This window comes from Hyperolius riggenbachi, chromosome 9 (assembly GCF_040937935.1).
Source record: "Hyperolius riggenbachi isolate aHypRig1 chromosome 9, aHypRig1.pri, whole genome shotgun sequence".
NCBI classification, from domain to species: Eukaryota; Metazoa; Chordata; class Amphibia; order Anura; family Hyperoliidae; genus Hyperolius; species Hyperolius riggenbachi.
This window is the reverse complement of record NC_090654.1, coordinates 288,364,510-288,377,500: the sequence shown is the minus strand read 5'-3', so window position 1 is coordinate 288,377,500 and position 12,991 is coordinate 288,364,510. Positions and strand designations below refer to the sequence as shown.

The 12,991-nt window shown below is 44.1% G+C and overlaps 1 protein-coding gene across 1 annotated transcript in view; it reads right to left on the bottom strand.

Annotated features, from left to right (window-relative positions):
- Window positions 1-7,266: 7,266 nt before the first annotated feature.
- Window positions 7,267-12,991, bottom strand: part of C9H14orf132 (chromosome 9 C14orf132 homolog) — a 191,055-nt gene continuing 185,330 nt past the window's right edge. The window contains exon 4 of the mRNA XM_068254980.1: window positions 7,267-8,015. Within this exon, the coding sequence (XP_068111081.1) occupies window positions 7,794-8,015 (222 nt within the window). The 3' untranslated portion in view covers window positions 7,267-7,793. The remainder of the gene's footprint in view (window positions 8,016-12,991) is intronic.

The following is a 12,991-nucleotide window of genomic DNA, read 5'->3' as shown; positions in this document are numbered from 1 at the left end:
CATACGTGCAATAATTGTCCCCTGGCAGGGATTGGGAAGCGTTCCCTCAGGCAATAGTTTTGGGCCTGATGCTGCACAGACAGGTCGCTAGGCTTCAGGCTAGCCATGCATTCTGTTGGTATGGAGGGGCGGAGACACGGTGAGCGGCATGGACAATTGCGGGCGGAGGGAGTGACAAGAACAATGCTACTAGGGCATTGGGGGTTGTTTAAGGGCCACTATCGCAAAAAATGTACAATTTAAGACATGCAAATAAAATGTTCACTTCTCCCAGAGTAAAATGCATTATAAATCACTTTTTCCTATGTTGCTGTCACTTACAGTAGGTAATAAAAAGCTGACAGATATGACAGATTTTGGACTAGTCCATCTCCTAATGGGAGATTCTCAGCATTACCTTTAATCTTTACAAAAGTACTACCTGGAAAAAAAAATCTATACAAATACATAATGTCACCCAGCTTGCTTGTTTGCACATTATCCTGACAATTGGACTAAGCAACTGCAGTTCAATAAGTGCTTTTTTTAAATAAAGAAATAAGTGACAATCCCCCCACGAGGGGATGGACTGATCCAAAACCTGCCAGGTTTGTAAGATTCTCACTTGCTACTGTAAGTGGCTGGAGCATAGCAGAAAAGTCATTTCTAGAGGATTTTACTCTTGGAGAAATGTACATTTATATATATATGCATTATAAATTTGCAATCTTTTTTTGCAATTGTTGTCCTCTAAATATTCGACATTCTATAAAAGAAAAAAATAGCTTTAAAACATCTATTTTAGTACCAAATATTAGATAAATAAATATCAATAGAAAAAAATACACTTCCCATACAAAGTTTTTAGTGTTTTTTTTTCAACTCAGAACTTAAAGAGAAACTCCGACCAAGAATTGAACTTTATCCCAATCAGTAGCTGATACCCCCTTTTACATGAGAAATCTATTCCTTTTCACAAACAGACCATCAGGGGGCGCTGTATGGCTGATATTGTAGTGAAACCCCTCCCACAAGAAACTCTGAGGACTGTAGTACTCCTGGCAGTTTCCTGTCTGTGAACCTTGTTGCATTGTGGGAAATAGCTGTTTACAGCTGTTTCCAACTGCCAAAAAAGCATGCAGCAGCTACATCACCTGCCAACAGTAAAAATGTCACCATGTAATAAATGTCAGAATGTAAATCAGGGATTTAAAAGATTTTACAATGGGGAAACACTGACTAAATCATTTATACATAATTATTGTAAAAATGAAGCACTGTTTTATTACATTATTTTCACTGGAGTTCCTCTTTAAAAATAAAAAAATTAGGTTAAAATTGCTCAAATATTAATCTGATTCCACTGCAACCAAATGACAGAGAGATTTATTTATTTTCTCATGTCTGAACATCCAGTCCTGTCTGTAAACCACGAGCTGCTCTCATTTGTGGTGATCGCTGGATCTGCAATTATTAAGGAGGTCAAGAGGGTGAACGTTTGACTGATATGATTTTCTCCAGGGACTGTCGGACATGTTTAGTGATCTCACAGCTGCACATCGGCCGGCGTAGGTCGGGTCCAGAATGAGGTCTCTCTGCCACAAGCAGATATTGGAAAACAAAATGACAGCGCTAAATGTGATGAATGGCGGAGCAGGGATATTAGCATAACTAAATGTGTCTGAAGAAGGACGTGTGCTTGTGTTAAATGCATATATACATATATGATTCATTGATTCCAGCCAGAAGCCCGGACCGTGTGACAGCCAGTGATGGAAATATGATTCCCTCCGCTGATAGGCTTCTCCGATGAAATATGACAAATGTGTTCAGGGGAAAAAACTACAGTCTGGTAAATATAATGTATAATGCATTTGCTTATTTTATCATGTATTATGATTAGTTCTAATACAAAAACGAAAAAAAAAATCATTAAAGAGAGAATGAAGCCTTTTAAAAATCTTTTTATTTGACATTTATCTTCAGCAGTATAAGCAGTGCTAAAACACCACATTCCCGCAGCAGAATGATGTAATTAAACCCCCCAAATCCCCAGGGCAAAATTCGGGGACCACTTCCTGCTAGAGGCAGAGCTTTGTGCTGCAGCACTGCCTCTACTCACGTCAATCTCCACTGATCGATGCCTCTCCCCGCCCCTTTCAGTCTACTTTCTCTGAGAGGGGCGGGGGAGAGGCGTGGCGATCAGCTGGGATTGACGCTAATGAAGACAGAGCTACAGCGCTAAGCTCTGCCTCCCCGGGCAGCAAAATCCACGATCTGGAAAGTCGAGGAATTGTGCCCAGGTATTTGGAGGGTTTAATTGCATCGTTCTGCCGTGGGAATGTGGCGTTTTAGCTATGCTCATACTGCTGAAGAGAAAAGTCAAATAAAAAGAGGATTTTTAGAAGGCTTCAGAATCTCTTTAAAGAGACTCTGAAGCGTTATTAAAAATTAACCCTATATTCAACAGGGGCATGTTTGGCCCAGCTAAAACGCAGCTATCCCGCGGCAGAACGAGGGGTCTTTACCCCCCAAATCCCCTCCGTGGTGTCCGGGGAGCGCTTCCTGTTGAGGCAGAGCTAATGGATGCAGCCCTGCCTCTCAGCGCGTATCTCCGCCTCTCCTGCCCCTCTCAGTCTTCCTTCAATGAGAGGGGCGGGGAGAGGCAGAGATCCGCCGCTGATTGACGCGCAAGGAGGCAGGGCTACAGCCGAAAGCTCTGCCTCCATGAGCAGCAAAATCTACAACCAAGTTGGCCGTGGATTTTGCAGGGGGGGGATTTGAGGGGTAAAGACCCCTCGTTCTGCCGCAGGATAGCATCATTTTAGCAGGGGCAAGCATGCCCATGTTGAATATAGGGTAAAAAGCTATGTTTAATAACGCTTCAGAGTCTCTTTAAGAGACATAATTAAAAAAAATATTCTATAGATATACTATTTCAATGTCCAGGCCAATGATTGTAAAGGTGACCGCTAAAAAAACAATCTTACCTTGTAACATAGTTGGTTTGGTTGAAAAAAAGACATCCATCCAACAAGTCCAACCAGAAAAAACAAAAAAAAACAAACACAAAAACCATTGTGAACCTGCACCTATCCCAGTTGATCCAGAGGAATCCTGGGTCTACAATTTTACCCCAAATCTATGTGTTAGAAGAGTTAAAGGGAATCTGAAGTGACAATAAACTTATGATATAAATACTTGTATGTGTGGTACAGCTAAGAAAAAAAACATTAGTAGCACAGATATGAGTCTCATATTGTTTCTAGTACAGGAAGAGTTAAGAAACGTCCCTTGTTTTCTATGCAAAAGGGCTTCTCTGATCTCTCTGACTAATTTAGTCAGAGAGCAGTGCTATTTTCTGAAGCACTTATACATCAAAGAAGCAGAGACGTTCAAAGGGTCATTATTAGCTCTGCTCTGTTTCATAGTATAAAATGCAGAGTGCAGTTTGTAAACGACAAATATGACAGAATGATGCAACGTAAAAAAAAAAAAAATATATATATATATATATATATATATATATATATATATATATGAAAATACAAATATGAGACTCTTTTCTATGCTACTAATGTTCTACCAAACATCCATACTACACGTACAATTCATTATATCATATGTTTTGGGTTTTTTTGTTTGTTTTTGTTTTTTTGCTTCAGTATCACTTTAATTGAGTGAATATACTTTGAATTGATAATTCCAGTAGTACCTCATATCACATAGAAGTGGTAAGATTGTACAATCAAGATTGTTTAATTAGTGGACACCTTTAAAGAGGATTGTTGGGCTCCTGAAAGATCCCCATACGCCTTCATGTCTCTGCTCTTATTAGAATAAAAACGTTAACTAACTTTATTGACAAAAATGGTAAAAAAAAATTCCAATTTCCACCGAATTCCATGGAAATTGGAAAGACACTTCTCGTATTGGGGAATTTCATCGGTATAAGAAATTGCCATTTCCCCTAATCTCTGTCTCTGGCCATCTCTGATCTTCCCTACTAAAAACTATATACTTTTTTTTAATTTTGCACGGAGATCCCTTTTAAGAAATTTCTCCTTTAACTTTTGAATGGTTTTCTCTCACACGGTTGCCAAGCTCCTTCTTGAGAATAAGCAGTTTCAGCGGGGCAGTAACCCATTTAGGAAGCCCTTATTACATTACCGAGATTGGGTTTGGCGGAAATTAATTTGCCTGAACACAACACTTGTTTTCCGCGTCTCCATCTTCTCTATTGTTCTGTAAAAGCCTCTTCCTGAAAACTGGATAATTAGCAAATTAAACCATGACACATGGTTTGTTCTGATTTCTCCGTAGAGTACAGCTGGAGATTACCATAATTAAAATCCCACTCGGGAAACAAAATCAAAACAGAAGCCATAATGACAACAAGTAATAATAGCAATAATAAAAACAAACTAGCTTTCAGAAATGGGGTGGCTTCAGAAATATTTTCACAATTTCATATTAGACTACATTAAAAAATAGCGGTATTGGGTGTTCCTTACTATTCATCCAGTAAGAATTACTACTACGGCAGCATTGGTTGTTTTCACTAACATGGTCCTGCTGGTCTTCAGTGAAGCCTAGCCACTCCCCCTACCCTAAGGCCCCTTTTACACTTAAAGTGAAATTGTACTTAAGAATTTCATCCTAATCAGTAGCTGATATCCCTTTTTACACGAGAAAGCTATTCCTTTTCACAAACGGATCATCAGGGAGCTCTGTATGGCTGATATTGTGGTGAACCTTGTTGCATTGTGGGAAATAGCTGTTTACAGCTGTTTCTAACTGCCAAAAAAGCAAGCAGCATCTCCTTCCACTGACATCACCTGCCAGCAGTAAAAATGTCACCATGTGATAAATGTCAGAATGTAAATCAGGGAGAGGAAAGATTTTACAATGGGCAAACACTGACTAAATCATTTATACATATTTATTGTAAAAATGAAGACAATTTTTATTACATTATTTTCACTGGAGTTCCTCCTTAATCAGTTGCTTTCAGTTATAATAACCAAAAGAAAACTGATTTTCAAAGTAATGCCCATGTTTCCCTATGGCTCAGTTCCCACTGTACAAGTTTTAACTGAAAGCTTTTTCACAATGCACTGCTATGGAAAAAACGCATACTAATGCATACCAATGCATTCAATGTAAAAGGGCCCTACCTGTCATGACATTGCTTGCCTCTTGTTACACCCATCTCATCCCAGCTACATTGCTTCCAGCCCTCTGGCTTTATCACGACCTGGGTTCTACAAGCAGATGTTACGTGGAGAGGAGGAGACATACTGTAAGAGTTGAGTCCAGGGCCGGATTTACCGTAAGGCAGTATAGGCACGTGCCTACAGGCGCCTGATGATAGAAAGGCGGCTCACTCCTCTCCCCGAACGCTTCCCTCCTTCCCTATGCAGAGTCCTGAGCCGAGTGTAAATGAGAGGTTACTCAACTCGGTCTCTGCATTCCACTGACCAGATCTCCCTTCAGTCGGGGGCACCTCTAGCTACTTAATACTGAGGGTTCCTCTGGCTACGTAAAGGGAACCTGTAGCTACCTATGACAGGCAAGGGATATAAGGGAGAAGTGACAGCTGGGACAACCAGCATGCTTGCAGTGCGGTTTGCTAGGTGTTTGTAGGTTTATGGAGGGCGGAGTCTAGGGTGCCAGGACATCTGTGCCTATAGGCTCCCGTGATGTATATCTGGACCTGGTTGAGTGCACAGTCTTATCCAACTATGGTGACTTGTCTGGTCTCAGGAGAGCTCCATTTGTGACACCAGCCAGTCCTGCAGAGGTAGAAAGGTTGTATAGTACAGCCTTACTACCAGCTGGGGACAGTAAAGGCTCACACTGGTCACCGGTCCTCTCCTCCACCAGAGCTCTTGTGAGGTGGTTGGCATCTGTCCCTGTCCTGTGATGACCATCTGACCCACCACTTCTGGTAACGGAAGTGGTAAGGAGGCCCTTTCAATCAAATTCACTCCCCTTTACTTTCCTCCATTACCTGCTGCTACTAGAAGGGATGGGATGGGGCAGCAATTTTGGAAGACACTGTGGAAGATCTTCAGGACTGTCAGAGTATTAACGAGAGAAAAAAGATCCACAAAAGGAAATACTAGGAGGACAAGGGACCAGTGGGAGCCTTTATGGGGAGACGAGTATGTGGTTTTCCCTACTGGTGGTTTTTCTGATGCCTGTGGAAATGATAAATTCAGATACTTACCTCCCCCACTGGGCTATTCCAGCATTGAGAACCCCAAAACGAAGTGCAATTGCACTGCTCCTGCACAGTATCGTGGACCCACATAGCTCCTCCTTTTAGATGGGTGTGGTTTTTTTATTACTAATGGAATGTGTTACAATACAATATGTCACAGTAAATAAAAATATGTTCTTCTTACTTCCTTGGACTTAAGCCTGAAGCTAAAACATGTTCCAGATTACAAAAAATAGACCGAAGCTTGCTGTAAGCTCAAAAAGGGCAGTGATACTTAAAGCAACCAAAAAAATAAATAATTAAATACTCACCTAAGTAGAAGGCTCTTAATCACATAGGCTTCCTGGTCCTCTCTCTGTCTCCTCGTTCCCCTACTGCCCCGTTCAAAATTGCCTCCTTCGAGACTGCTCATAAGGCTTCGATAAAACTTGCGTCTCCAAGGGCTTCTGAAGACCGGCGCACCCTTAAGGTACACACGAGTGCTGACTTGTGCATGAGCAGTACAGATCAACTTGTCTTTAGAAGTACTCAGGGACACAAGTACTTCTGAAAGCTGCCCAAGGTGGGTCAAAGATAAATTTGGCCTAGAGGCTAAATAATTTCCCCAGGGGGACAGCACCGGATAGAGTACACAAGAGAGGACCGGAAGGGCTTTATGTGATGCAGAGCCTTCCCTCTTTTTTTTAAAGGGAAGGTTCGAGTAGCGCTTAAAAATAAATAAATATCCAAATCCACTTACCTGGGGCTTCCTCCAGCCCGTGGCAGCCAGGCTGTGCCCTCGGCGCCGCTCCGCACGCTCCTCCGGGCTGTACTGCGCACACGCAGAACTACTGCACCTGCGCAGTACAGCCCGGAGGACGTCGGGTGATGTCAGCGCACACCAATGACACGCATTGTGGAGTGCAGAAGAAGCCCGACCTGGCAGCCGGCCTGGCCAGGTCGGGCTCGCCACCGGAGACCACTGGGAGCCTGTGGAGCGGCGCCGAGGGCACAGCCTGGCTGCCACGCACTGGAGGAAGCCCCAGGTAAGTGGATTTGGATATTTATTTTTTTTAAGCGCTGCCTGAACCTTCCCTTTAATCACTTCAGGGTCGGATTAAGGCTGTCTCTGGCCATATTGGAGAATTTTATCCACTTCCTGTCAGCACAAGCGTGGACAAAAACAGCCATGAACTCCCAAGATATTCTAATGGCTTTACAAACTATCCAAATGAAAAAAAATAATCTTTTTGTTTTTCAAGCCCCTCAAAAAGTTAAATCCTGCCACTGATGCCAATAGAAGATACAGTTCCTTTCCTGTAAAAACAGTTTCAGTACAGGATATGCCAAACAGTCTACCGGTATTTCCAACCTTGCTGTTTGTTATTTTGTTCTTCATCCGTTTTCACAGCCAGGGAACCGGCCCGGAGCGAACGTGACCATAGGGATCTTTAGATTATTTACGTCTCACAATGAACCTCGTTCCAAACGCTAAATCTTTCATGATCTTTTTCTTTTAGGTCTGACAGGGCTTGAATTATGAACGCGGAATGTACATCAATAAAAAATACAGTTTGTGTCTCTCAGCATCATTTGGCCTTCCAGGCGCTCAGAATGTGAAAGCGTAGACCACGCCGACCACCACGATGTTACCGATGGTGGCGATAATGGCAATCCATAACAAGATGGCATCATTAGAGGAGCGAGGTTCTTCCGGAGGACTCTGGGCGGTGGAAGCCGCGTGGACGTTTGCTGAAGAGTTGAATAAGGAATAATCCGTTCCAAATTCATCGTTGGGAGAATCCATGAAGGCCCCTCCCATGACGGGGATCTGTGGAAGAAAAAAAAACACATTAAAGCAGGGCTAGAGATTCCTAACAATCTCACACTGTAAATAAACAGTATATATCTTCTGTTCTACTCCAAACCGTGCATACTGCTGAAATGGTTAATGCTGTTTTCTCTTGGTCGCCTCCTATTTATCCGAATCTTTTTCAGTGGTACATCTTCTACTCTCACTTTCCTCCCTGTCAGCGTTCCTCAAGGTTAAGTCCTTGGACCTTTGCTCTAAACCTTTTGCAAATAGTTTCATGAAGATGACCTGAACTTGTCTCCCTCTGTATTTACTAATGTTTCATGTTGTCTGCCAGTCATCTCCTTATAGAATGCAACTAAAATAAAACTGAAATAGTTTTGGTCTTGGTTACATCTTTTGACTCTGCACAGTATGTAGCAACCCACATTTAGAAAACTTCTAAGTGCCTTCACTTCCCTCCCTGTCAGCGTTCCTCAGGGTTCAGTCCTTGGACATCTCTACACGGCTCCTCCCACCACTGCTCATCTGCTGCTCCTCTCTGCAAATCTCTACACAGCTCCTCCCACCATTCTTCATGTTCTGTTCCTCTATACAAATCTCTACACTGGCTCCTCCCACCACTGCTCATCTGCTGCTCCTCTCTGTAAATATCTACATAGCTCCTCCCACCACTCCTATTCTGCTGGTCCTCTCTGCAAATTTCTACACTGGCCTCTCCCACAACTCCTCATCTGCTGCTCCTCTCTGCAAATCTGTACACTGGCTCCTCCCACCACTCCTCATCTGCTGCTCCTCTCTGCAAATCTCTACACTGGCTCCTCCCACCACTCCTCATCTGCTGCTCCTCTCTGCAAATCTCTACACTGGCTCCTCCCACCACTCCTCATCTGCTGCTCCTCTGTGCAAATCTCTACACTGGCTCCTCCCACCACTCCTCATCTGCTGCTCCTCTCTGCAAATCTCTATACTGGCCCCTCTCACCACTTCTCATCTGCTGCTCCTCTCTGCAAATCTCTACACTGGCCCCTCCCACCACTCCTCATCTGCTGCTCCTCTGTGCAAATCTCTACACTGGCTCCTCCCACCACTCCTCATCTGCTGCTCCTCTCTGCAAATCTCTACACTGGCCCCTCTCACCACTCCTCATCTGCTGCTCCTCTGTGCAAATCTCTACACTGGCCCCTCCCACCACTCCTCATCTGCTGCTAATCCCTGCAAATCTCTACACGGTCTCCTCCCACCACTCCTCATCTGCTGCTCTTCTCTACAAAATATCTTAACTGGCTCTTTCCCTATTCCACATCTGCTGCTCCTCTCTGCAAATCTCCAAACTTCTCCTCATCTGATGCTGTTCCCAGAATATCTCTAATTACCCTCTTTGCTTCTCCAGTGACCTTCTAATGATTTCCTCATACATAACTTCTTCCCATGTATTGCTTCTAGACTTCTCTGGGTTGACCTCACTTTGTGGAATTCCCTCCCTCATCTCATTTCTTTCTCCAACCCTTCAGACATTAAAAAAAAGCCTCAAAACTCACCCTTTCAAATTCATAAAAAATAATTAGAAATGTGTTACTCTCCGCAGTTATCTTACAGTCTGACTTTTGTTGTTTCTTCACTTTGGTTTAGCTTTAAACTTTTTTGCAAGACAACATATGCATTTTCCATTGATAAGTAAGGATGGTCACATAGATGCTGATAATTCCAAGCTAAGTATGTTAATGATTAAGTTATGCTAATATTATGAAAATGTATGCAGTAGGGAGTTAAAGGGAACCAGAGACGAAGCACCCTTGTGTATTTTTTAGAGAAAACACCTACCCTGCTCTCCGTTTCATCCTCACTGCTAAAAGTGTCTGTTATCAGCTGTGATAAGAATCCCGGACTGAGCATTCAGTCTGGCTTTGCTGGGAATGATTATAGCTGAGTCATTATAGCAGAGCCACAAGGGGGCAGGCTTGGTCTTGAAAAGACACCAGAGAAGACAGACTCAGCTAGACTGAGTGCTCAGTCGGGGATTCTTATCAGAGGTGATAACAGTCAGATTAAACAGAGAACAATGAAACCAAGAGCAGATTAGGTGTTTACTGTCATGTGCCCACTGATTTATAAGGTAAAATACAAGAGGGTGCTTCATCTCTGGTTCTCTTTAAGAATTGAATGCCACTTTAAAGTGACAAAAAAGCGGAAAAACAAAACGTGTGTTGTAATGAATTGTATGTGTAGTACGGATAAATAATAGAACGTTAGTAGCAAAGGAAAGAGTCTAATACTTTTATTTTCAGTTATACAGCTTTTTTTTATTTTTTTTTAATAACATTGCATCATTGTCATATTTTCAGTTTACAAACCACACTCTGTATTGTAAACTATGAAACAGAGCAGAGCTAATGACTCTTTGAACACCCCTGCAGTAAAACCTCAGCACAAGATGTTTTTCACTGTTTCTTTGATGTATGAGTGCGGCAGAAAATAGGACTGTATTCGAACAAGTTGGTCAATTAGCTCAGAGAAGCTCTTTTGCATAGATAACAACTGACGTTTTTTTAACTCTTCCTGTACTGGAAACAATATGAGACTCATTTCTTTGCTACTAATGTTCTATTTCTTAGCTGTACTACAACTCATTATATCATAAGCTTATTTTCACTTCTTGTACAATGATAGGACCACCACCAGATTCCACGTCACGAGCACTCAGTCTGCTTGCTTTTGGAAAAAATAAAAGATTTTAAAACTGAAGTTTGCTTTTTTTAGGGGGGAGGGGGCAAGATAAAAAGTGTGAAAGATCAAGGTGATAATGACAGCTGAAATGTTTCGCTTGTACATGACACAGGGGACAATATGGTGTCACACATGATGAAGCCACCAGCTCGCCACTTTCCACACCCGGTAAACCGACTCGTGGAACAGAGGACAACATTTTAGCGTTCTGAGCGTTCCTCTTGTTCTCTGGACCATACCTAAAACGCCATGCGAGAGGCTGACGCACTGCATCCTCTAAGGATATAAAGCTTTACCTAGATGCTTAGCGACCACATAAATAGACTCAGGACATGAGCATTTGGAAAGGTCACTAAATCCCGAGGTGAAGCCCAACCACTTCAATAAATGTACTGAAAATACTGTATTATCCTGTACTACTTGAATAAAGCCAGCAGTGTTTTGGCGTAACTATAGCGAACATGGGGGCCAGCTCCTCCCCCTTCTGCAGAGTAGCACAGTGGAGCAGTTTAATACCTACCTGCCCCAGTGCTGCTTTGGCAGAAAATTGTCAAGAGTGGGACTAGTTTTACTATAAGGCAGTGTAGGCACATGCCTACTAGCGCCTGATGATGGAAAGGTGCTCACTCCCTCCCCAAGTGCCTCCCTGAGCAAATAGGAGATTACTCACTCAGGTTTCGGCATACCACTGATGAGATCTCCCTTCAGTAAAGGGCACCACTAGCTACTTAATACTGAGGGTACCTCTGGCTACCTAATGCTGCTAAGGGGCACCTGTAGCTACCTATGATGAGCAAGGGAAGTAAGGGAGAAGTGACAGCTGGGACAGCCAGCTCACCTGTGGTGCAGTTTGGCTGAGTTTCTAGGCTCATGGTGGGCGGAGTCTAGGGTGCCAGGACATCTGTGCCTATAGGCTCTTGTGACGTAAATCCGGGCCTGGGGTTCATGGTGGGCGGAGTCTAGGGTGCCAGGACATCTGTGCCTATAGGCTCTTGTGACGTAAATCCGGGCCTGGGGTTCATGGAGGGCGGAGTCTAGGGTGCCAGGACATCTGTGCCTATAGGCTCTTGTGATGTAAATCCAGACCTGGTCAAGATGAACATGATGGCCTTCCCCCATAGTTTTTTGGCAAGCTGAGGTGGTGGGGAAGGGTGTGTGTGTCTGTGTATGTGGGAGGGGGGTGTTTAACCCTCCTGGCGGTTTGCTAAAAAATCGCCAGGGGGCAGCAAATATTTTTTTTAAAATTTTTTTTTGTTTTTTCATGTAGCGAGACAAAGTCTCGCTACATGATAGCCGCTGCTCAGCGGCATCCCCCCAGCCCTTCCGATCGCCTCCGGCGATCGGCGATCAGGAGATCCCGTTCAAAGAACGGGATCACCTGGAGGGCTTCCCCCATCGCCATGGCGACGGGGCGGGATGACGTCATCGACGTCGTGACGTCAAAGGGGATTCCGATCCACCCCATAGAGCTGCCTCTCTGGGGGGGGGGGGGGGGGCGGCTGCGGCGCGACGGATAGCGGCGGATCGGCGGGTAGCGGCGGCGATCGGGCACTGCACGCAGCTAGCAAAAAAAAAATTATGCAAATCGGCCCAGCGGGGCCTGAGCGGTGCCTTCCGGCGGCATAGCCCGAGCTCAGCTCGGGCTTACCGCCAGGAAGGTTAACAGGCACACGAGGGGGCTTGGTTTCCAAGAGGGGGTCATGCTAATTTCCCTAGGGGAGTCTTATGGGTTGTTGCTACACCCCACCTCAAACTGACAATGTTTCAAGCAGAGACAGTCATCTGTGTGCTCCTCTGGATGGGAAGGCAGCATGCTGTTTCTACTGCTTACAATTATGGGTATTTGAAGCTCTGGAGGGCTGCATCAAACAGCAAGGAGGGCTGCATCTGGTGTTTGACACCTGTGCTCTATACCTATTCTACTCATGCCAGTTGAGTAGGTTTCTTCTGGCCACGCTCCCGAACGTGCACCAGCATATCCAGACTGGGCATGCACGAGTAAGATCTTACTCACAGCCGAAAGTGCAGCCAGAAAATGAAGAAGGACCCTGTGCTGGAACTGGGCTGCAGGGGGACGGTGGAAGACTCTGGACCATGCAGAGGGGTGCAGCTTCTGAGGTAAGTATCTTTCTTTTTATTTCACCTCAGGAGCCTTTTAAAGGGAACCTAAACTGAGAAGGATCTGGATTTTTCCTTTTAAAATAATACCGATTGCCTGACTCTCCTGCTGATCCTGTGTCTCTACCTTTAGCCACAGCCCTGAACAA